The 22,437-nt window shown below is 45.6% G+C and overlaps 1 protein-coding gene across 1 annotated transcript in view; it reads left to right on the top strand.

Annotated features, from left to right (window-relative positions):
* Positions 1-560: 560 nt before the first annotated feature.
* The window catches only part of LOC135810454 (fibrillin-2-like), a 159,025-nt gene continuing 137,148 nt past the window's right edge, over positions 561-22,437 (top strand). The window contains exons 1-2 of the mRNA XM_065323947.1: positions 561-588; positions 1,333-1,437. Coding sequence (XP_065180019.1) covers positions 561-588; positions 1,333-1,437 — 133 coding nt within the window. The remainder of the gene's footprint in view (positions 589-1,332; positions 1,438-22,437) is intronic.

Raw genomic sequence — 22,437 nt, 5'->3', positions numbered from 1 at the left:
TCGGCAGCGGCGGCGTGCGCGCCGGAGCCTGCGCTGGTGCGGCTTGAACCAGGCCCGAGACCGTTGCCGTGATCTGCTGCAGAAGCTGTGCAGTGGAGGCAGACTGGGCGGCGGTGTTTAGTTCATGGGCTTGCTGTTGTTGCTGCAGAGTCGTCAACAGTTGAGCCATTACGCCGGAAGTCAAAAGCTCAGAGCTAGTAGCGGAGGCCGCATCCGAGCTCTGCGCCTTGGGCATGACTGATCCCGACGCAAAATTACCAACAGACTACTAAAATGAAACTATTTCGAATTATTCTGACACCATGTTATGTTGTTCTGTTATCTTGCATGAACAAGGACAACAGACAAAGGAAACTACCGTAAAAGTCCGTAAATATGTACCTGCCCGAAAGAAATACCCCCTTCATTCTTTTGGCTCTGTCTGTTGAAGTCAAGTCAAGCCCGATAAACATACTGCCCGAAATAAGTACAGGTACGATGCGCACATGCAGCACGTAGCATGCACATCGACATGAAAATGACTTCTCCACTACACACAAGTCCGGTCCGAAAGTTAGTTCATGCCCGAAAGTCAGTACCAGCCCGAAGGTTAGTACGGGTGTGGTCACTAAATTCGAAAGTAAATACGTACTTATTTACGGACTTTAGCGGTAATATTAAAACTACAAGGATAAGCGTTGGTACAAAGAAGGCAGTACAGATACTGGGATCACGAGAGTGTCCAGATGCATACGCATAGAATCCTAGTTACAGTCCATTTCAAAACTATAGACGCGTACCTAGGCAAAAACCGTTATGCCAGCATCTATACCACATAAAATCTGTGATCACTTTGTGCATATTTTTTTCCAAATCGGGCGTCTGTAATCCAATCCTTTAGAAACTATATGAGAGTAATTGTGGAGCGATCCTGAGCAATATTCCGAAAACTATTCTCAAAAAGTTCCAGCCAAATTTGAAATATTTCAAAAACCCTACGCGTCTATAGTTTTGAAATGCACTGTAGGTAGGACACGGATATGTGCAAGGCACGCATACGGAGCGTAGTGCGTGAAGGGTACAACAAGAATGCATAATAAGACATGTGAGTTACATACATAGAACACAGTAGATGCAGCACAGAGCAGGGGAGCATCATACATGGACAGGGCAGTCCATAAGAGTACAATAAATATGGTAGTGCATACACAACACCTTTGATAGGCGAAACACTTGTCTGAGGGAGAGAGAGTTTGTTGTCTCATTCAACAGCCGAATGGTACCGTTCACAGTTGTATAGAATACTCAGTGGATAACAATGTATTTTTTCTTCTTTTTCGCTATTTTCCTTAGTTACTGGTGGTGGTGATTCTGACATTACTACTTTACTGGCAACGACAATGAAGAACACATCACCTACAATGGCGCAAGTCACTACTACTGCTGCAACAGCAACAAGTTAGTACTTCACACAAGTTCTTTGGCATATTTGAGCATATTGAAGATGATGGCACGGTTGATTTTGTTGGCCTTTTTCGTGTTGCAATTCATTCCTGTATGTACTTGGGAAGGTCATAGGTTAGAAGGCAATGAAAATATTATATTTTTTCTAATATTTAAAATAAGATAAATTGTGCACTCATAACAACAGCAAAAAATGAAGAAAGTTAACTTCCATAACGTTTTCTTGTGACTGTCATCTGTGGAACGCCGTCACATAAAAATGTAATAACTAAAACACATACTATATATATATGTACATGTAGCTAATAATTATGGTTTCAGGTAGAAATACAGCAGCCAGCAAGTACAAAAAGCGAAGTTTGCACCTTTGCAATGTGTGAATATAGTGTATGTGAGAAAGGTAGTGGCAGATGAATGTGATACTGTGTGAATGAATGTAATGGTGCGTGTGTATTACTTGAAGAGTGTGAGCGATACAACATTTTCTTTCTGTTTACATAGCACAGGGTCACGAGTACGAAGATACACAGCTTCCAACACCTGCAATTGCTTGAAGAAACGTGCGCAACGAATAACACTAAACCAGGAATCGCTCGTGACCCTGTGCTATGTAAACAGAAAGAAAACGTTGTATCACCGGCTCACACTCTTCAAGTAATACATACACACACCATTACATTCATTCACACGGCATTCATCTGCCACTACCTTTCTCACATACAGTAAAACCTGTGACTACCGACCACCATTTGGTGCCAGCAAAAGCAGTCTTTAGTAGCAGGTGGTCTTTAGTTAGAGGTTTGCACCGCGCGACCATAATATTATATGGGTCCCATTATATGATATGTATGTCAAAATGCAGCCCCAGGACTTGCAGAACGCCATTCTTATTTCACTGATTTTCAGGTAAAACAACACTTGGAGAGAAAGACGGAGAGATGGAGAGAGACAGAGAGAAGATGATTTTTTTGCAGACATCAAATTCAGCTGCTACTTCTGAAGCCAGGAGTCAAACGCTCCCTGTGGAAGTTTAGTTTTGCGCTGGGCTTCAAATTTTGTTCATGCGATCAGTCGTACCGACTGTCCTTGTTGTGACTTTTCGATTGCTTGAACGCGATCCTTCAGCACCAGGACCTTGAGGTGCTGCTTTGTTTTTGAATTCCTTGATGCCATCGTCGATTCGTCTGTATGACTGGGGTGACAGATCCGTTCGTCTTCGTTTCTTCTCTGAGTAGTAACATCGATCAGAGAGCGCTTTCGATGCGCTCTCCAAGACGTTTCCGATCATGTTTTTTCCTGACAGCACTTGAAATGTTGACAGGTGTAGTGTAGTCCACACTGACTCCACAGTCAAAATGACCTGCGTTCATTTGTTTAGCTGTAGATTCCTTTCAGGACCATGGAAAATCAGCAAAATTCAAGAAGGAGCTTCAAGCAAAATTTTGATTTCCTACATCGCGGTCGCTAGTTACGGGTCAAAAATCGTCTTTGGGACAAGAAAAGGCGGTCGCTGGTCACGTTCAGCAAGTAGTCGCTAGTCACAGTGCATTTTGAATGTGGGCCCGTCCGTGCCTGGCGAAGGGGTCGGTAGTACCAGGCTGGTCGCTAGTCACGGTGGTCTTTAGTTACAGGTTTTACTGTACACTATATTCACACATTGCAAAGGTGCAAATTTCGCTTTTTGTACTTGGTGGCTGCTGTATTTCTACCTGAAACCATAATTATTAGCTACATGTACATAAGTGTGTGTTTTAGTTATTACATTTTTATGTGACGGCGTTCCACTGATGAAAGTCACAAGAAAACGTTATGGAACTTAACTTTCTTCATTTTTTGCTGTTGTTATGAGTGCACAATTAATCTTATTCCCGTAGCTATGCAGAAGACGTTACTTCAGTAACGTCTGGCGCTAGCCAGGGTCCACACAGCTTTAATTTGGTGTTTGTGTGTTTGTTTGTGTCACGCCTGGCGCTATCCGTATCTGACGGCAAAAAAGCATAGGATGTTATAAATTTTTCAATTCTCCTATTTTTTTTAAGGCATATCCTGGGATTCGAACCCGCACTATCGCCCTACATGCATTCCCCCATACACTTCGCATTCATACCCATTCTTCCAAGTTGCTTCGCGTTATTATCTTGCGTTTGAAAGCCCTATTTGAATATTGCGGGCAGCTGTTTGTGGCCAGCTGTGTTTGATGGTACGGTACGGTACGGGAGACGGCGTCGTATTACCCTCGATCGTACCTGTTCCGTACCTATCCCCTACCGTACCGTGCCATCAAAGACGGCTGGCCACAATGCATATTCAAATAGGGCTTTCAAATGCAAGATCACAATGTGAAACAACTTGGAAGAATGGGTATGAATGCGAAGTGTATCGGGGAATGCATGCAGGGCGCGCGATAGTGCGGGTTCGAATCCCAGGTTATGTCTTAAAAAAAGGATTTTTTTAAAGAATTTATAACAGCGGGGACGAAACGTACGTCGCAATCGAGCTATGTCGTTGCTGTGTCATCATCTATGTGCCATGCACTACTTGATGTACCAGCCTGCTATGCTGGATACCGCCAGCCATGCATCGACCAGGCGCCAGGCACGAACTGATGGTGGTGGTGGTGAGAAGGAGAGCTCTGTGCCAGAACTTTGCAGCCTAGAGAGCGTGTGTGGGCAGGCGTGTGTTTACCGCCATATTGCCAGGTGTGTCTTTACCACCATATTTATCAATTTATAACATCCCCATGCTTTTTTTGTCTAGGTTATCAAGGCAAAAAAGCATAGCGTAGGGCCCTGAGCTTCCAAGCTCTCTCGTTTATTGCCGTTTTACGACTATTGTCTCCTCGTCGATTGTTTAAGTATTTGTTTTCTTTTTTACATGTTAGTAACATTCTTAGCCAATGCCAATGAAGCAGGAGGATATTGTTCAGCTTTGTTGCGACCCACGGTTGATTTCAGCCTCCTCCTCCTCCTCCTCCTCGCGACATCGCTTGTTTCTTCCTGGCGGGTCTCCTCCATTGTCCATAATCTCAATTTCATTGACATCCTCCACGTCCTGGACAGTATCAGCCTACTTGGGTCGGTCTTGTCCCTTGTCATCTAGCAGTTCCCACTGCCGCGTTGCCGCTGGTACCAAGAGTTCATGACACCCATGTTCTTGGGGTATATCAGAGTACTTCTAAGTACATAAACCAGTGTGTGAAGCTCCCGGAAAATCATCCCGCGGCGAAGTTTTATTGTTTAGATCAATATTGCTTAGGTCATAGTGACTCACCTTTACTACATCTCACATTGGTTCACATGGTCATTTTACCGTTTCACCAAGGTAATTTCTGTTGTGCATTGCTTCTTGTCGTACCAAACGTGAAAAGGCACGCAATTTTCCTTCTACAGTCCTCCCTCGTTAGTAGATAATCTCTGGGCCATCGAAAAAGTTTTCTTATAACGAGACTTATCTTGTAGCAGCCTCGGACCTGCAGCTAAAGGTGAAATAGGCACTACTTCGTACTTACCGGGGCTACCCTCAATACAACATAAATCATCGATGCTCCCAACTCATAAGATAATTGAAAATCTCCAACATAACTCTTCCTTGGATGCAAAGTATCGTCCATATTCACGAATACATAGATATATTACATTTCGTCTTTCTGCTTTATCCTACGTGTTTTGGCCTTGGTCCTGCATGGTCAGTATTATCTTATGCTGAGGGTTTGGCACTCCAGGGACCTGGGCAAAGGGTCGTTATAACGAATTTTATGTACTAACGGACGATGTTGTAACCGGACCTGTAAACAGTTGTATAGACCACGTTTCGCCAGGGGATTTCAGATTTCTATTTACTAACGGCGTTTATGTACTAACCGGACTCGTTATAATGAGGGAGGACCTGTACTAGTATCACCTAATAGCGTTACGGAAATTTAGCCGTAGGTATGGTGGGTTCTCTATGATCCATGGTGACGTATACATAAACTTTGTCGTGGGATCGGTTTTGTGCAGCATAGATACGGAGCTGCAAACTCTGGTTTGTGTTATCTTGGGGCTATATACACTTGATGGTACTAAGAGTAGATAAGCTCCCAAAGCTTATTAATATTGGTGGTACTAGTTCAATGGATTCAAGAAAAATCTTGATTGTACAATTGCTCGGCGGAAGTCGTCGCTTTGCGGGAAAATGCTTCCATACAAACTCTCCCCGAGCTGGAGCTGCACGTGCACTCCGGTAGCAACTGCTGGGAGCAGCTGATTTAGCTGCTCAGATTGGTACACATGCACATGTCAGGCAGATCTACAGCAGGGAGTAGTAAACTTTTTTTTACTTCTCCCAGTCCCTGATCTGCAGCATTCCTCTTCTTCTTATTCTTCTTTGTCGGTGATGTACACAGTCTATGGACTGCAGAATGTAAGAACAAAATATTTAACTTAATAATGACTCAATCTGCGCTAACTTAATAATGAAAAACACAAAAAAAATGAAGAGTCGACAACCGGAAAAATAGAATTGTGGGTATACATGTACAGTAATAAGTACATGGAAGCTGGAAAAGCTCCTGTTATAGTGGGAAACAGCATAGCTGTTATAGTTGTGCATATGATGGGGATCAGGGAGTCGTAAAATACCGGGAGGCGACACGAGATGCACAACCGCGTCGGATGATTGCCTCAGCTCGGGCACGAGTGCTGAGACCTCACGCGCTGCATGGCGAGGGACTTCCCATGAGGTCAAAGCGGCGCAGGTCATGCAAAAGGACGCGTTCGCTGTTTGGTCCAAAAAATTTGAAAACTCAATAAAATTATCCTGCACACAACGAATCCAGTGTCAGCAGTTCGTTTTGTTTTTCTAAGTAATAATACTTTGTGCCTTGGCCTTCGAAGTAAAGGATGATGGAGCTTGACAGAGATGACTGCCAAAGTGATGAGTCCACCGTGGAAGATGTAGATGACGCCACGTATTCACTTGGTGACCTGAGTTGTGGGGATGTTCAGGATGTTCAGCTGTGGGCTACAGGTGAGATTCTTTCGTTTGCATGTTTTTGTCTCTTCCTTGTGGACACGAATGTATAATCTGTAGCATACCTAAGTGCCCGAACTGACCCGATAAATTAGGTGGTCGACACCATCCTTTTCATCCTAGTCTGCCCACGATGCATTGTCTGTTCACTGTGACAGGATATTTATTGAAGTCCTGAAAATTTACGTGTGTACCTAGTATGTATCATCACCGTAGATGATGTAAACCTCCATCCTCAAACCATACTTTGTCTATGTGCAGATCGATGTAAGAGTGGTAGTGCCATCATGGTGTACAGGCCTATGGAAGGTGCAGTGATCCATGGAATTTGCAAACTGCTGACAATGAGACAGGCGAGTGTTACTGAGGCGACGGAGTCATTCCTGCATGTTATTACGACACGGTTACACAAGGCATCAGGTACTGCAAATCTGCTACGCCAGGAAGTGTGCCAGCTGAAGGCATGCAAGGGTGCTGATATTTCGCAAGCATGGCAACAAATGCTGTCCGTCATCGCAACAGCTATTCCCGATAGTGTGACTTTCGTCGCACAGAACCTTCTTCAGTTGGTCAGGTGGCTCGGAAGCTCTGTATAAGACACCATACGTCACAGATAAAAACAACTGAACCAGTGATATGTGAATTTTGCGCTTGTGTGTGTGTGTGTGTGTGTGTGTGTGTGTGTGTGTGTGTGTGTGTGTGTGTGTGTGTGTGCTTCTGTGATAAGTGGTATCAAGAGCACATAAACCAGAGTATGCAACTCGGGATGGTTCCTGTGGGAGCGTAATTCGTGCACTACGTCATTTCTGACGGCATGGTAAGCCACAGGTACGGTGAAAAGTTGCGTAACCAGTCGCGGTGGTGCAGTTCACTGAGTTTGTCCTGATTTCGGTTTTTTGAGACGGATAGCCTGGTGACTTTACTTGTCGGTGGATGTACGCAGCGTACACAGTCACACAAAACACCGAAATCCTGAAACAGGACGTCTAAAATCAAGCAAACTTGGCTGATTTCCGGGCTATGAAACATGAACATTTGAGCTGTACGTAAGTCGCGGCTTGGCTGACCTCATCAGGGTGACGTAGTGCACGAACTGCGCTGTTTCAGATCTGATATGCACAGTTGCACACTCTGGTTTATGTACTCTTGGTGGTATAAGCAGTCCACAGGGTATTCACCTTGAGTGCATTCGCCGATAGTGTGACTTTCGTCGCACAGAACCTTCAGTTGGTCAGGTGACTCGGCGTGGCTCGGAAGCTCTGTATAAGACAAAATACGACACAGATAAAAACAACTGAACCAGTGATATGTGAATTTTGCGCTTGTGTGTGCACGAGCATGCATGTGTGTGTGTGTGTGTGTGTGTGTGTGTGTGTGTGTGTGTATGTGTGCTTGTGTGTATGCTACTGTGATAAGCGGTACAAGCAGTATACAGGATATTGACGGGTATTCACCTTGAGTGCATTCGCCGATAGTGTGACTTTCGTCGCAGAGAACTTTGCTCAGTCGGTGAGGCGACTCGGCCTTACGTTTCCTGAAGGCAATGTGTTCAGAACAGTTATGAACAGCTATGAACAGTTAAGAAATGACAAATATTGTTTGCAGTTCATGGGCCATATAGATGTGAAACACTTTGAATGCAGAAGAATGAGGATAGTGGCGTCAAATACTGCATGGATTCTGTTTGATATGCTACTTTTTTTTCCCTTCCATGGAAAGGTGAGTACATCGTCGAACTTCATCTCGAAACTTCACACAAACCTAGAATGGAACTTGGACAACATGAAGGGGCCATGGGCATGGTGTGTTTAGTGGAGAACTATTCCGAAAACAGGGTGTCATTCGCATTGACTCAATTCAAATTTGAGTACATTTCGTGAATAACTTACCTTGACATTCCGTCGTCTCCAAAGCAGTGAACTTCCAAAAAAAATTAAAAGCCACGGCTCAACCTAAGGTAATGCGTGGTACGTATCAGAAACAACCAGCTTTCGCTCTGGAGATCCAGAATAGCCTCGAAGCATATAGCAAAAACAATTGAGAAAAAGAAGATGACGACGACGTTTCAATCACGCTTCAAATTTCGCGGGTCGAGTGCGGAAATCCTCGGATCGTGAAATGTGTGGCGTGTCGCCTCCCGGTATTTTACGACTCCCTGATGGGGAAACAGTGTCATGGGACACATGTCAGTCATGACGTGTTTCTTGTATTGTGTGACTGCACTTTCGTTTATAAAGAACTTCGGCTATAAAGAACTAATTATCCTGCACGATGGTGTTCGTTGTATCAGGAGTAGACTATATGTATCTATTATTGCACGATTAAAGGGGAAGTTAAGGCAAAAATTAAAATTTCACCAGTTGTAGTCTTCGGGGTGCTGAGTCGAATGGTCTTGGTCCGAGAAAGCTGAGACGCTCCCTTCCTACTTGAATCCCAATCGAACTCGCGCACTTCCACCGAAACTGGGTGACTGCGCCCTACTAGATGGGGATTTGTATGCAAAATGTCACTAAAAGCGCCGTTTCGTTCTTATAAAAGCACGGATGACCGTGATTGGCCCATATGTTGTAGTCTTTTGGACGCTGAGTCGACTGGTTTTTGTCCGAAAAGGCTGCGATGCAGCGTTCCTCCTTTATTCCCAATCGAACATGGTTGAGTGAGCGGTCACGTGCTCCTGCGTACACCAGTCAGCTGGTCACCGTGCCTGCAGGGTACAACTTACTAGCCTGTTTGACCTTTTTTGGGTGCAGTCCTGTCACTCGAGTTGAACTCGAGTTGAACCTTGGTGTGAAATTTGTCGCCTGCTGGCGTGGTGACCAGGTGATTTGGGCACCCAGGAGCACGTGACCACTTGTTCAATCATGTTCGATTGGGAATTAGGGGCGAACGCTGCATCGCAGCCTTTTCGGACCAAAACCAGTCGACTCAGCGTCCAAAAGACTACAACATATGGGCCAATCGCGGTCATACGTGCTTTTATAAGAACGAAATGGCGCTTTTAGTGAGATTTTGCATACAAATCCCCATCTAGTAGGGCGCAGTCACCCAGTTTCGGTGGAAGTGCGCGAGTTCGATTGGGATTCAAGTAGGAAGGGAGCGTCTCAGCTTTCTCGGACCAAGACCATTCGACTCAGCACCCCGAAGACTACAACTGGTGAAATTTTAATTTTTGCCTTAACTTCCCCTTTAAAGAGGTCAATATATGAAATATAGAACGAGTAAAAGACCGAGGTCCCCCGAGGTCTTTTACGAGGTCTATATTTCATATATTGACCGATTATGAGGGCAATAATAGATTTATCACGACATAGCATACCTAAAACTGTTTTTGCTTTGCTATAGGAAGAAAGGAATACTATTGTAATAGTATAATAGTATGTACATATGCCGTTTACATTGGACATTACTTCTGTGTAAACCGAAGTTTTCAGTTGTCTCTTGTAGTATGTTCCCCAAGTTCTTTGACTGAGAATCTGACAGTTTGGGTTCAAATCCCAGCATTTGGCTTCTGATTTTTCTTCTTTCAGTTCTGATTTTTTTCTAAGTTGAGGAAAAAGTTCTAAGTCCTCGGGCTAAGTGGTCAATAATAAGTGGTCAATATAAGCGGTCAATATACTAGTATGCTGATATTTGACCGCTTAGAGATCACAAGTTTCTGTGGGGGTCAATAATAAGAGAGTGATAAGGCCAAGTAAAAAAAAAAGCTAGATGATCGTCCCCGTCCGCCCCAGTTTTTGTCAGCGCCCCAAGAAATATTTTATTTTTTAAATCGTGAGTTTTACTATATGGACCACATACTACTAGTATATCACAACGTCAGTATCGATCTGCTGAAGAAAGAAAAAGAAAAAAAGAAAAAAAAAGAAAAAAAGAGAAAAAAACCTTGATGTTGTTGTGTACACTGTGTGCATGAGAGGGTAAAAAGTAAAAAAATAAAAATAAAATCCTCCCGCCCTCCCCGATTTTTCCAAAAAAAAGGACGATCATCTAGTAATTTTTTTTACTCGGCCTAAACAGTATTACAATACGTTTCAAAAAAATTAAGACGCGTGATTTAAAAAAAACCGTTGGGCCAGCATCTATGCCACATAAAACCTGTGATCACTTTGTGCACAAAAAATTCGAAATTTGTTGTTTGTTATTTGATCGCTTTAAAAAACACCTATATGAGAATAACAGTTAGTTGTGGGAAGGACCTCAGTAGGATTTCCCCAAATCGGCTGGGCGAAAAATTCGCCGAGAACGAGACTTATCGAAAAATCGCTAACCTTTTCGCCGATTTTGGAGGGTTTCTTTGAGAATCGCTGAAAATCTACCAAATCCTCCAATGTAAAATAAACAACAACAACATCTCACCAATTTTGAAGCCAATATGCCAACAATTCTTTTAGCCGATTTTCCAATATATTCCAATTTTGCAGCCAATTTTTGAACAATCAGCTGATTTTGCAGCCAAATCTGATGTATTTTTGAGCCGAGCGAAAAGCCGAATAGGTGAATAAATGGGCCGATTTCGGGAAAAGCCTAGACCTGAGTAATATCCCAGAAATATTCTCAAAACGCTCCAGGCAAATGTGAACTATTTCAAAAATACCATGTGTCGGTATTTTTGAAATGGACTGTAGGTGAGTCTGCAGAATAAACAATAGAGAGGTTCTGCTATACGTGAAACGTAGAGAAATCACGTAGAGAGTAGGGGTGAAACGAACGAACGAAAGTTCGAATATTCGTTCGATAAATTTGAAAACGAACGAACGAACTCTCAAGGTTCCTGTTCGAACACGGAGTCTGTGTTGTACGGTGTACGTCGTACGCACTTACTGAATGTGTGCTCGCACTGAGATCGACACTCGTAGTTCGCGCTGCATGCATGCGGTCTGCACACTGTAGATCTACGTTTTGCGACATGACTTGCGCTGTACTGCACAGTAGGGTCGATTTCCGTGAGTCGGAGGTCGCGAGCTCACGCGCGATGATCAACTAACTGACTGTACTGACTACAGAGTACAGTACTCGAGTCGTAGATCTACTGTGGCGCGCATGGTGCTACATTCACAACAGCGCTGGCAAACGGTACTTGGCGGATAGATTCGAAGTACTTGCAACTACCCGGTCCTTGCAAACCGTTGTTGAAGGAGTGTTGTCGAGACGAAGTATTGTGAAATAATTGTTCTGCGTGTTCTTTAGAGTTTTGAGGTAGATTTGTAGTGTAGGGAGGTGCTTTTGAGTTTTGACATCTGTCATTGAAAGTGAACGATCCCCGATTGTCGTAATTTCTTGCAATCATGTCGAAACGTTCGTCTCGGTCATCGCGTTCCGGAGTGTGGGAGCACTTCGATAAAGTGGCCGGAAAAGATAAGGAAGTAGTCTGTTCAATCTGTAAGAAGGTTGTGTCTTACAACGGAGCAACGACGAGTAATCTCCACACTCACCTGAAGAAATATCACTCTGCTGTTCTGGCGACCGAGGCTAGCGATGAAAAAAAGCCTGTCCAGAAAACGATGACGGACTTCGCCTCGAAAGTTGCAGCAAAACCGTGTGGTTCAGCTCAGGCTGAGGCCATAACCAACTTGTTGATCGGTTGGGTGACCAGCAACATGCGACCACTGAGTGTCCTTAGTGATTCTGGCCTCCAGAGCTTACTCCAGCACTTGGAGCCTGGGTATACGATCCCCAGCAGGACCCATGTGTCCAAAGTCATTGTCAAGAGGCATGAGGAAGGGAAAGCGGAACTGTGCGCGCTGCTGAAGGGAGTCCCAGCCGTCGCACTGACCACTGACGCATGGACATCAAAGGCGGTACGATCCTTTGCTACGTACACTGTTCACTTCCTGAGCGATTCTTGGGAGTTGCAGAGTTTCGTGCTGGCAACACGCCCAATGGACGGCAGTCACACGGCAACCAACGTGGCCGAGCACATCCAGTGCATTGTAGCAGAATTCGGCATTGTGGAAAAGGTGACTGCCATAGTGCATGACGAGGCCTCAAACATGGTGGCAGCTGGCCGGAGACTGGATTGGTCCAGCGAGATATGTGCTGCCCACCGACTGCAGACGTGCCTTCGGCACGCATTCGATGATGCTGCGCCCATCAAGAAGTTGCTTGCTGAGTCCCGACGATTGGTGGGGCATTTCAGCCACAGCTGTATTAGCACACAGCACCTGCTAGAGAAGCAGAAGACGCACATGCCGGAGTCTGTAGCAAAGAAGCTAATACAGGATGTCCCAACTCGTTGGAACAGCTCGTATTATATGATCCAGCGGTTGGTTGAGTTGAAGGTGCCAGTTTCTTCTGTGCTTACCGACCCGATGCTCACACCAAAGTCCGATCACCGTGCGCTCCTTTTGAAGGAGAAGCGCTGGGCATTGGCGGAGGAGCTGGTGTCGGTCCTTCGACCATATGAGAAGGCAACGGCAGTCCTCAGTGGCCAACAGTACCTGACAATGTCTTCTGTGCTGCCAATAACAACATCACTTGTTCGTTGCAGCGAGGCACATGCTCAAGCAGAGCAGTCATCAACATGCGTGAAAGCATTCTGTGCGCAGCTGGCTCAGGAGGTTAAGAACAAGTTCAACTTGTCTCCAGTGAATGTGGAGGGCACGGCGGCCATTGCAGCTGCACTCGATCCTCGCTCGCGTAGTTTGTCCTTCTTGGATGAGGCTCAGCGTGAGGAACTCCGCCGCGAGATACTCCACCGTTGCATGCTGGTATCGCCCGAGGTGGAGGTTGGTGATGACAACACCAGTGCTGCTGCTGAGCCACCTGCGAAGAGGCCAGCAAACGACCTTGACCTGTTCTTCGGCGAAGCTGATGATGTTCAAGTGTCTGCCAGTGTTCAAGCTGAGCAGGATGTTGCCAACTAATACACGTAAAGTTCATGCAATGGACTCACGTTCGTAATGTTGCCTTTAGTCACACGGAACAAACCGTTGAAAACAAAAGCGAAAGGCCCAAACTTGGTCAAAGACGAAGCTTCGAAGCTCATCGCATATTTTGATTTCGTGCTTCGGAAACTTCTTCATCCGAGCACCTTCACAGCTTGCACAATGCGCTCCATTCTGATTTTCACCCACGTTCTGGCGGAACGTAGGTGAGCCTCCATACACGGTATGTCGTGAATCAGAAAACGTCTGTACGTGGGTCACGGAGTATCACGTGGTACACACGCGCAAAGTACACACGGATTACGTGGGACCAAGGCTGCGTTTACACGACAACGCACGGACCATTTTCCGTTTTCAGTCCCGCTTTTCTTTTTTTTGTTTTCGTGCGTTTACACGATCAAAGCAGATCCGAGGTGGTCTCCGTTTGTATCGTTTTCGCGCGTCTACACGGGAGCAAAGGATCCGCAAAAGTTCGTCATGTGCCAAGTGTTGTCGTGGAAGCACCAATCACACTCAAGCAATAGTTGAAAACAGGCCACAAAACAATACTCGTCATATGACGAAAGTATAAAAACATTTTTTTGATTGTCGGATCCGTGTAAAGGGCCGAAAACGAAACACACGTTACGGAAAACGAGGCCAGCATACCGTTTCGACTGTTTACACACCCAAATTTATCCAGCAGAACATTTCCGTTTTCAAATTCTTCCACCTTGGCCAGCGTTTTGGTTTTCTTCCGTTTTGGTGTACAGCTTTTACCAAGAGTCCATAAACTGTTTATGCACTCTTGCTTTTACGTTTTGCTCTTTGTACTATTGAGTATGAGCAAGAGTACGAAGCGGTATGCTGGCCTCGTTTTCCGTCACGTGTGTTTCGTTTTCGGCCGTTTACACGGATCCGACAATCAAAAAAATGTTTTTTCGTCATGTGACGCATGACGAACTTTTGCGGATCCTTTGCTCCCGTGGTAGACCAGTAAAAAGTAAAGTTTGCACGTCCGCGTTACCACCGGCTATACAATTGCGTTGAGAAACACAACCAGCTTAGGAAGTTTCGCATGTGCCAGGCCACCACCATGCCTGTGCTACCAGGGTGGCAGATGCAGCGCCTTAACGGCGAGGGTGAGGTGGTAAGTCTCACAAGTCACAACCAATGCCCGACAAGGGGGCTAACCTCGTTAGCTGCATACAAGTTAGTTACCCTCACTCCGAGTAGTGAGTACCCAGTTGACCGTTGGTGTCGGCGCAGTTCACTGCATGTAAAGTGGTTCACGCATGCATCACCGCATTTGCTAGCACAGTACACGCTCCCTGCTCCCAGCGCGGGTCTCGAACTCGGGACCTTGTGATTCGCAGGCAAGCCCACAACCACTCGGCCAAAGCGCTGGTAACCCAGTAGACCAGTAGACGCGCGAAAACGATACAAACGGAGACCACCTGAGGCTGTCCTCGGATCAGTTTTGATCGTGCAAACGAACGAAAACGAAAAAAGAAATGCGGGACTGAAAACGGAAAACTGGCCGTGCATGCGTTGTCGTGTAAACGCAGCCATACTGTTATCAGGGAGTCGTAAAATACCGGTATTTTACGACTCCCTGACTGATAGTAGGGTGTTCGGTGCCTCGAACCCAGGCGCATTTTGAGTGGAAACAGTTTTGTACGGGGTCCGTGGCACAATCGTACATCATATCACTACAGTCCATTTCAAAACTATACTATAGACGCGTAGATCTACCTAGGCAAAAACCGTTATGCCAGCATCTATACCACATAAAATCTGTGATCACTTTGTGCATAAATTTTTCCAAATTGGGCGTCTGTTATCCAATCCTTTAGAAACTATATGAGAGTAATTGTGGAGCGATCCTGAGCAATATTCCGAAAACTATTCTCAAAAAGTTCCAGCCAAATTTGAAATATTTCAAAAACCCTACGCGTCTATAGTTTTGAAATGCACTGTAGTGCACTGAGTCTGTGCTTCTTGCCTTGGCAAGGTAAAATTTTAGCAGCTCAGGACGAGTTTGTTTCTTTGTTGGAAAGAGGAGATGTCCCTGCTGTTGAGACCGTAAGTCCCGTTTCCACACGACGAATTTCAAGTAGCAATGTTACGCCCTGCGCAACTTCAGGGTATCGATTTCGGCCTTTTCTGGGCCGGTCGCAACGCCATCGACCATTCCATCGTCTTCAGCGTCGAAAAACTACGCAGTGTGTGAAAGTTGGAGGCTGTACGATGCTGTCTTCTTGTTCTATGAGCGATCGATTTGCGCCAGGATACCAAATGTATGGAGTACATTTTTTTTTTTTTTTTACTACAAAGCACTGGCCAGCAACATAAACGGGGAGGTAGACAAAAGTGGACAAGCGAACTTTGACAACACAGAGGAGCGTGGCATGCGTGCCGATGAGGTAGGTCAACCTCCCCCGACCTAGTGGTCTCGGGTTCAACAGTTGGTCTACGCATCAGGAAGGGGAAATGGACAGAGAAAGGGAGAATGAGCATGAGGAGCTTCCCAGGAGAGGAAGAGTGAGAGAGAGAGAGAGAGAGAGAGAGAGAGAGAGAGAGAGAGAGAGAGAGAGAGAGAGAGAGAGAGAGAGAGAGAGAGAGACAGAAAATGATAATAATAGAGACAACCGGTTATTCTCAGTGCTGGTGGACTTCAGTGGCCCATAGCCAATTGGTCTGGCGGAGGTGGTGGTAGGCCTTGGTCTTGAATGTCGGCAATTTCTTGAGAGTTGGGCGTTCGGCGAGGATTGGGGCAGGCAGTGTGTTCCAGCTCTCCAGGACAAAGTATGGGAAGGAGCGGCGGATGAACTCTGGACTGGAGGCTGGCAGAGGAGTTGCGAGTTGGAAAGAGTGGCCACCGAGGGACTGGCGTTGCCGGCGCGTCCGGGGTGCAGCGTTAACTCTTGCTGGGGGAGGTACCATGTTGGTAAGCAGAGCTGGACCTGGTATGCATTGCAGCTTATACAGGTAGCACAGCCCGTAAACATGCCTTCGGATTGCCAGGCTGGGGAGCAATGAGGGGCCAATAACCTTCATGGCTCGACGCTGGACCAGGTCCAGCTGATGGAGGTGACAATGTGCCGTACTTGCCCAGACGAGAGGGGCGTACTCCATTATAGGCCGTACAAATCCTTTGTACACAGTTAGGCGCCCTGCACTGTCCAGGATCCGAGATGCCTTTCGGAGCAGGCCGAGTCGCTGGTTGGCTCTAACGGCAAGGGAACGGATGTGGGCCCGGAAGGAGAGAGTACTGTCAAATAACACTCCTAGCAGCTTGAGCTGAGGGCTCTCAGGCACCTGCATGCCATCAAATGTGAGCTGTGGGACATCCAGGGATGGTCTGTGGCGGTCAAAAAGTATTGCCTGAGATTTTGATGGCTCGAACTTTATCTTCCATTGGGCACCCCAAGTCTGAAGGCGGTCAATAGATGCTTGGAGGCTATTGCAAGCAGCAGCGATGGTATCTGGGTTTCTGATTAGGGCATAGAGTGTTGTATCGTCCGCATAGACAGCTAGACTGGAGCCTGGGGCTAAACACTGTTCTGCATCGTTTACATATAACAGGAAAAGAGTGGGACCTAGGAGGCTACCCTGGGGCACTCCAGCCTTGATCGGGAACAGTGGGGAGGACTGACCGCCAACAACTACAGTCAGTTTTCGGTCATGGAGATACGACCTTAGCCAAGCCAGGAGTTGGCCGTGGATGCCACATTGCTGTGCCTTCGCAAGGACACCTGGGTGGGAAACCTTGTCGAATGCCCCGGCAATATCAACTGCCAGGGCATGCACAAGACCGCCGCCAGCCAGGGTAGTGGCCCAGGAATGCTGGAGAGCCGTCAGTAGGTCACTTGTGCCCAGTCCATGTCGGAAGCCAAACTGGGACGAGGAGAAGAGTTGATGGGTTTCCAGGTGGTTCACAAGCTGCCGATTGATGATACCTTCCATGATCTTAGAGATGATCGTCAGGAGAGGTGTACATGTACATGTACATGGAGTTGATGGACTTGGCTGTAGTGCTGTCTCAGTATTTGTAGTTTCGCTGAGCTACCACATCAGATAAACCTCTGGTCGCTGTATCTGGAGAGTGGAGAAAGCCATTGTGCAGACAAATTGGTCAAGAACAGATTTCCTGCCAATACTGCGTTCAATATGCAGCTGAAAATCTGCACAGAATTGACACTCTGAGGATTTGCAAAATTGCAGCGCGCTAACGCAGTGCAGCTACGCAATGCCGTATGCACCGTGCCGGAGTACATTGTCATCCACATAGCATGGGCAATGTAGGGCCAGTGTATTTGTCGACTTTATAATTTACATCCAAATTACGCTTGCACAATCATCCGATAAATGAACTGTCTGTTGATTGTGCAAATCGTATGAATGAATTACATGTGACGTGCGACACCAATATTGCCCCGAAGTGCTGCACGCGCCGTATATGACTGGGAACAAGTTGTCCTTCTAAAGCTGATGATTAGCAGGACTGCTGCTGCCTTGGCCTTGCTGAAGCTTACATCGTGTTGCAATGGTGCAGCATACCTGTTAATTGGCTGCATGCATCCAGTCCCGCGGCGCAACATGCCCGGGTGCCGTCTCTGCTGAGTGCGTATGTTATTTTCTTGGATGCTTCATCTACATGGGGTAGATAACTGTAATCTCCTCCTGGTGATGCGTCTTTGCAGTACCCGTATTCCAATTAGCTTCAGCCTGTGAATGGTTACATCTTTCGCATCTATTTTGACTAATTTGTATGCGTTGCTATGGCGGTTGCTATGGGCGTAATTTGAATTTGGCTAGATGGAATACCAAAAAAATGGTCAAGTGATGGAAGCTCTCTATTGGCTATCATCTGTGAAAATTTGAAAGACCCTGAACGAAATTGATTTTCACCTTGTTCTAGTTGGTTTTGAATATTATTTCCCGGTTTTGTGCCACTAGCCTGCATCAAAACTGTTCCAGCAAAAGGGCCAACAAGCGCACTTCAAACGATCATAACTCTTGAACGTCTGGTCGGATTTAGACAAACCTTATAATTGTATTTCCCGGCTAGTTTATCCTACTCTTTCCAACGAGACTAAAATCGAGGAGATCGGAGCAATTTCAAAATCGTCCGAACACCCTACTTATAGTCTATAGTACCGGTATTATAGTCTACTCTTGCTGACATTGATTATTTATTCGCAAACCGAACTGACTGAACATGTCCAATGACAAGGAAGTGGATGAGGTCCGAGTAACCCAGGTATGGGAAAACTAACTTGGAAGGGTGCATTCTAAAATCCTCTCGGAAAAGTTGGAGAAGTGTTCGATCTTATATTCTCCAAAACTCTCCCAGCTCTCGCAGCTTCAAAGAACAGGTGCCTATACACTACTGTAAGACATGTATATATAACGAGGAAGCAAATCTAACGTTTTAACGGATGACATTTCTTCGTTATAATAAATCCGTTGAGGCCGTACTGCTTCATATATGCTGTGTGTGGATATGGCAGAATACTGCAAGATCGTTTTAACATATCTTCTCGTTAACCTATGAATTTTGGACAATCGTTAAATAATTTGCGACTCGTTATAATAGCATGTCTTACAGTAGTACTAGTAGATCTACATGGAGATTCCCGTGTTTGGGGGTCAGCGCATGCTGGTTGATCATGACATTATTTACCTGAGTACGAGTAGTGTCGTAGGCTGTGTTTACATGAGAAATTTCAACCCGGGTCGAGTTCAGCCCGGGTTGAAAGTCTGTACGACAAACAAAAGAGGTGAGCGTTTACATGAAGACAGTTGACCCGGGTCAAATACTGATATGCCGCCAAAAGTCCACTTCTACAGTCCTGTATGGTCACGTGAATCCGTTCGCGCGAAATTTGCATCTGCAGTGCCGTTCAAACCTGGCGCGAGATACGCACAGAAGTACGTTTGTACGATTTTCTTGACCCGGGTTGATTTCAACCCTCCCCTTGGGGGGAGGGTTGAAATCAACCCGGGGCGAAATTTCAACCCGGGTCAAGCGCAATGCGTCATGTAAACGCGCCATTCACTTTGTGCACATGGCGGGTTGAAATCTGACCCGGGTCGAACTCAACCCGGGTTGAAACGCTTCATGTAAACACAGCCGTAGTGTCTTTTTTGCTGCTAGCTTCACCATTGTTCACGCCCAGCGCGTACTACAAAGTCATGTACACACGAGTCACTCAAGATCGCGGCCTCTTTGGCGCTTCGCATGTTCAAAAGATTTCCCGATCCTTCGCGATCGATCGAGGCTTCGTCTTCGAGATCCGTTCCATTCCAGTTTCTTCAACTAACCCCCCAGGATATAATAATTATTTCTCCGAGAAGCTAGCGAAATTTCGAACGCCCCTAAGGCCTTGGTTTAGTCTCAGACTGAGAGAGTTGAAAAGCCAAAAAAGTCGTAAGGAAAAAAGTGTACAATACTCGTACTCGGTTCTCATGCCCACTAAAACCGTGCCATCTCGCTTCCTGCTATATCAAGCAAGAGAAGGAGAAGCGGCGCTGCTACGAGCAACGTGTCCGCGACATAGAGCATTGCCGCCATTCGTCGTTTGTTCTGGCCATATTTTCCTCGACCGGTGTTTGGGGAAACACGCGGAGTCGCTCTACATTACAGACTACAAGCGGATAGTTGCTCTTCAAGCTTCTACAGAGTAAATGAGCTTATGTACTTGAGTCTTGGTATTGTCATTGCCTTTTCCTTTGCATTGGCAACTTTTTTATGAGAGTGGGGCCATTTGTGGAGTACTGTACAGGAAAGGTATTTCGACTTTCATATGCCGAAATAGCATGCCCTGAGCACTGGCTACAGTGAGTGCAGGTCTCTTGCCACTCCCTGGTTCCCGGGACCCCGGTTCACGTGATTGTGACGTTTATCGAATAAGGTCTATAGACGCGTAGGGTTTTTGAAATATTTCAAATTTGTCTGGAACTTTTTGAGAATAGTTTTCGGAATATTGCTCAGGACCGCTCCACAATTACTCCCATAATTATAGTTTCTAAACGATTGGATAACAGACGCCCAATTTGGAAAAATTTATGCACAAAGTGATCACAGATTTTATGTGGTATAGATGCTGGCATAACGGTTTTTGCCTAGGTAGATCTACGCGTCTATAGTTTTGAAATGGACTGTAGGCCTATGGCCTGTCTTGTTCTCTCTATCACTCCACTGGAAATGCGAAAACTATTATTTTTAGGGATACAATGTAGCGACTGCGGCGATGTGTGGGGAGTAACCAACTTTCCATGCATTGGAAGTGATAAGGTAGTTTTCTTTGCTCCGTGTTTATCGAGCTTGAAGGTGTCTGCTCCTGAGTTCCGGGCCTCCCTGATGCTCCCCATCTACAAACGTTTCCTTTCCAAAAAATTGTCCAAAAAATTGTACATGTAATATGGAAAAAATGGGGGCACAAGATCGAGTCCACCAACAAACCAGATTTTGAACAGTCAGACCTGCACAATCTACAATGTACAATCATGTAGTTACCGTTAGAGGTCGTGTAGCTGCACTGCTGTACCATGAACCGTGTGTACCATGATGTACGGAGTTGAGCTGTGTGACTGGCTGATTGCGCGTGCACCGACTCATGTAGCTGTGGCGGTACCGGTGGGTACGCGATCGGGTACAGTCATGATCGACTAGTCAATGGTCGTACATTTCGAAAAATATTTCACGGTTCCGCATTTCCGTTCCCGCCGCTCTTGCTCGATCTCCTCTGTGGAACTGTCGCTTTTCTCCTTTTCCCCTTTCTACTTGATTTCACTACATCCTGTGAAGGTGGGGAGTTTGTATCTATAAGCTGCTCTCCAGTAAGGCTGGCCCTTACCCAAGTCCTTCCACATCATTTTAATCTTCTACTCTACCGTCCGCTTCCTAACAACCGGTATCAATAAAGTAAGTGCCTGGGTGAACTTCATTTTCCTTCTGGCTCCCGCTTTGATGCCCGAGTCTTCGTGCGTTTGCAGATCGCTGGCCGATTTTCGTTCTTTCCGTAGCATACCGCATCTCTGTACCGAAGATCTCGTCACAATGAATACGTTCGTGAGCACTCTGGTAGTTCTCTTGGTCTTCTTTGCACCATCCATTTGTTTATCACAAGATGTCGATGACAGCTCAGGCTCGGCAGGTAGGAAATTGATCTTATAGCTTCGTGTAATGCATTTTCTTCTCCTTCGTGGCCAGTTCCAAAACCGCGTACCTCCTACCCCCCCCCCCCCCACACACACTACAGATCCTCCCTCGTTAGTACAGTCTGTATCGGCTATAGAGTGACCGGATATAAGAATATATCGGCTACAGTGATATTGGTACGAAATTTCAAAAGCAAAACGCATTTTGTCCAGTACAAATATCACTATAACCAATATTATCGGATGTAATGATATATCGGATATTATGATGGCAACAAAGAATCAAAACATGCATAACACACTATATTATTATCGGCTATAGTGATAACTTTAAAATACATGTAGCAATAATATCAAAGGCCCTATTTTTTTACTTTCTTCACGTTGCTTATTTTTATAGTGATACATGTACATGTACGTAACAGAATTTTTTTATGGAAATGCGGGCACTGTCAACTATGCAGCATGCTCATTTGTCAAAACGCCATGCTAGCTGGAAGTATTTCCTTGCCTTTCATGTGTCGATCGAAAAAAGAAAAAAATCGATCGTATCGCATATAGTGATGCATCGGTTGTAGTGATAACATCACGGAAATCAAAAGGGTACGCTATAGCCGATACAGACTGTACTAGTAGATAAGCTCTGGGTCATCGAAAAAGTTATCTTATAACGAGACTTGTCTTGTAACAGTACTTGCAGCTAAAGGTGAAATAGGCACTAATTCGTACTTACCTGGGCTACCCTCGATACAACATACATTATCGACGCTTCAACTCGTTATAAGATAATTGAAAATCTCCAACATAGCTCTTCCTTGGATGCAAAAGATCGTCAATATCTACGAATCCATAGATATAATACGTTGCGTCTTTCTGCTTTATCCTACGTGTTTTGGCCTTGGTCATGCATGGTTAATATTGTCTTATACTGAGGGTTTGGCACCCCAGGGAC

The sequence above is a fragment of the Sycon ciliatum genome, chromosome 2 (genome assembly GCF_964019385.1).
Source record: "Sycon ciliatum chromosome 2, ocSycCili1.1, whole genome shotgun sequence".
Classification (NCBI taxonomy): domain Eukaryota; kingdom Metazoa; phylum Porifera; class Calcarea; order Leucosolenida; family Sycettidae; genus Sycon; species Sycon ciliatum.
This window is presented reverse-complemented; position numbering and strand designations above follow the sequence as displayed.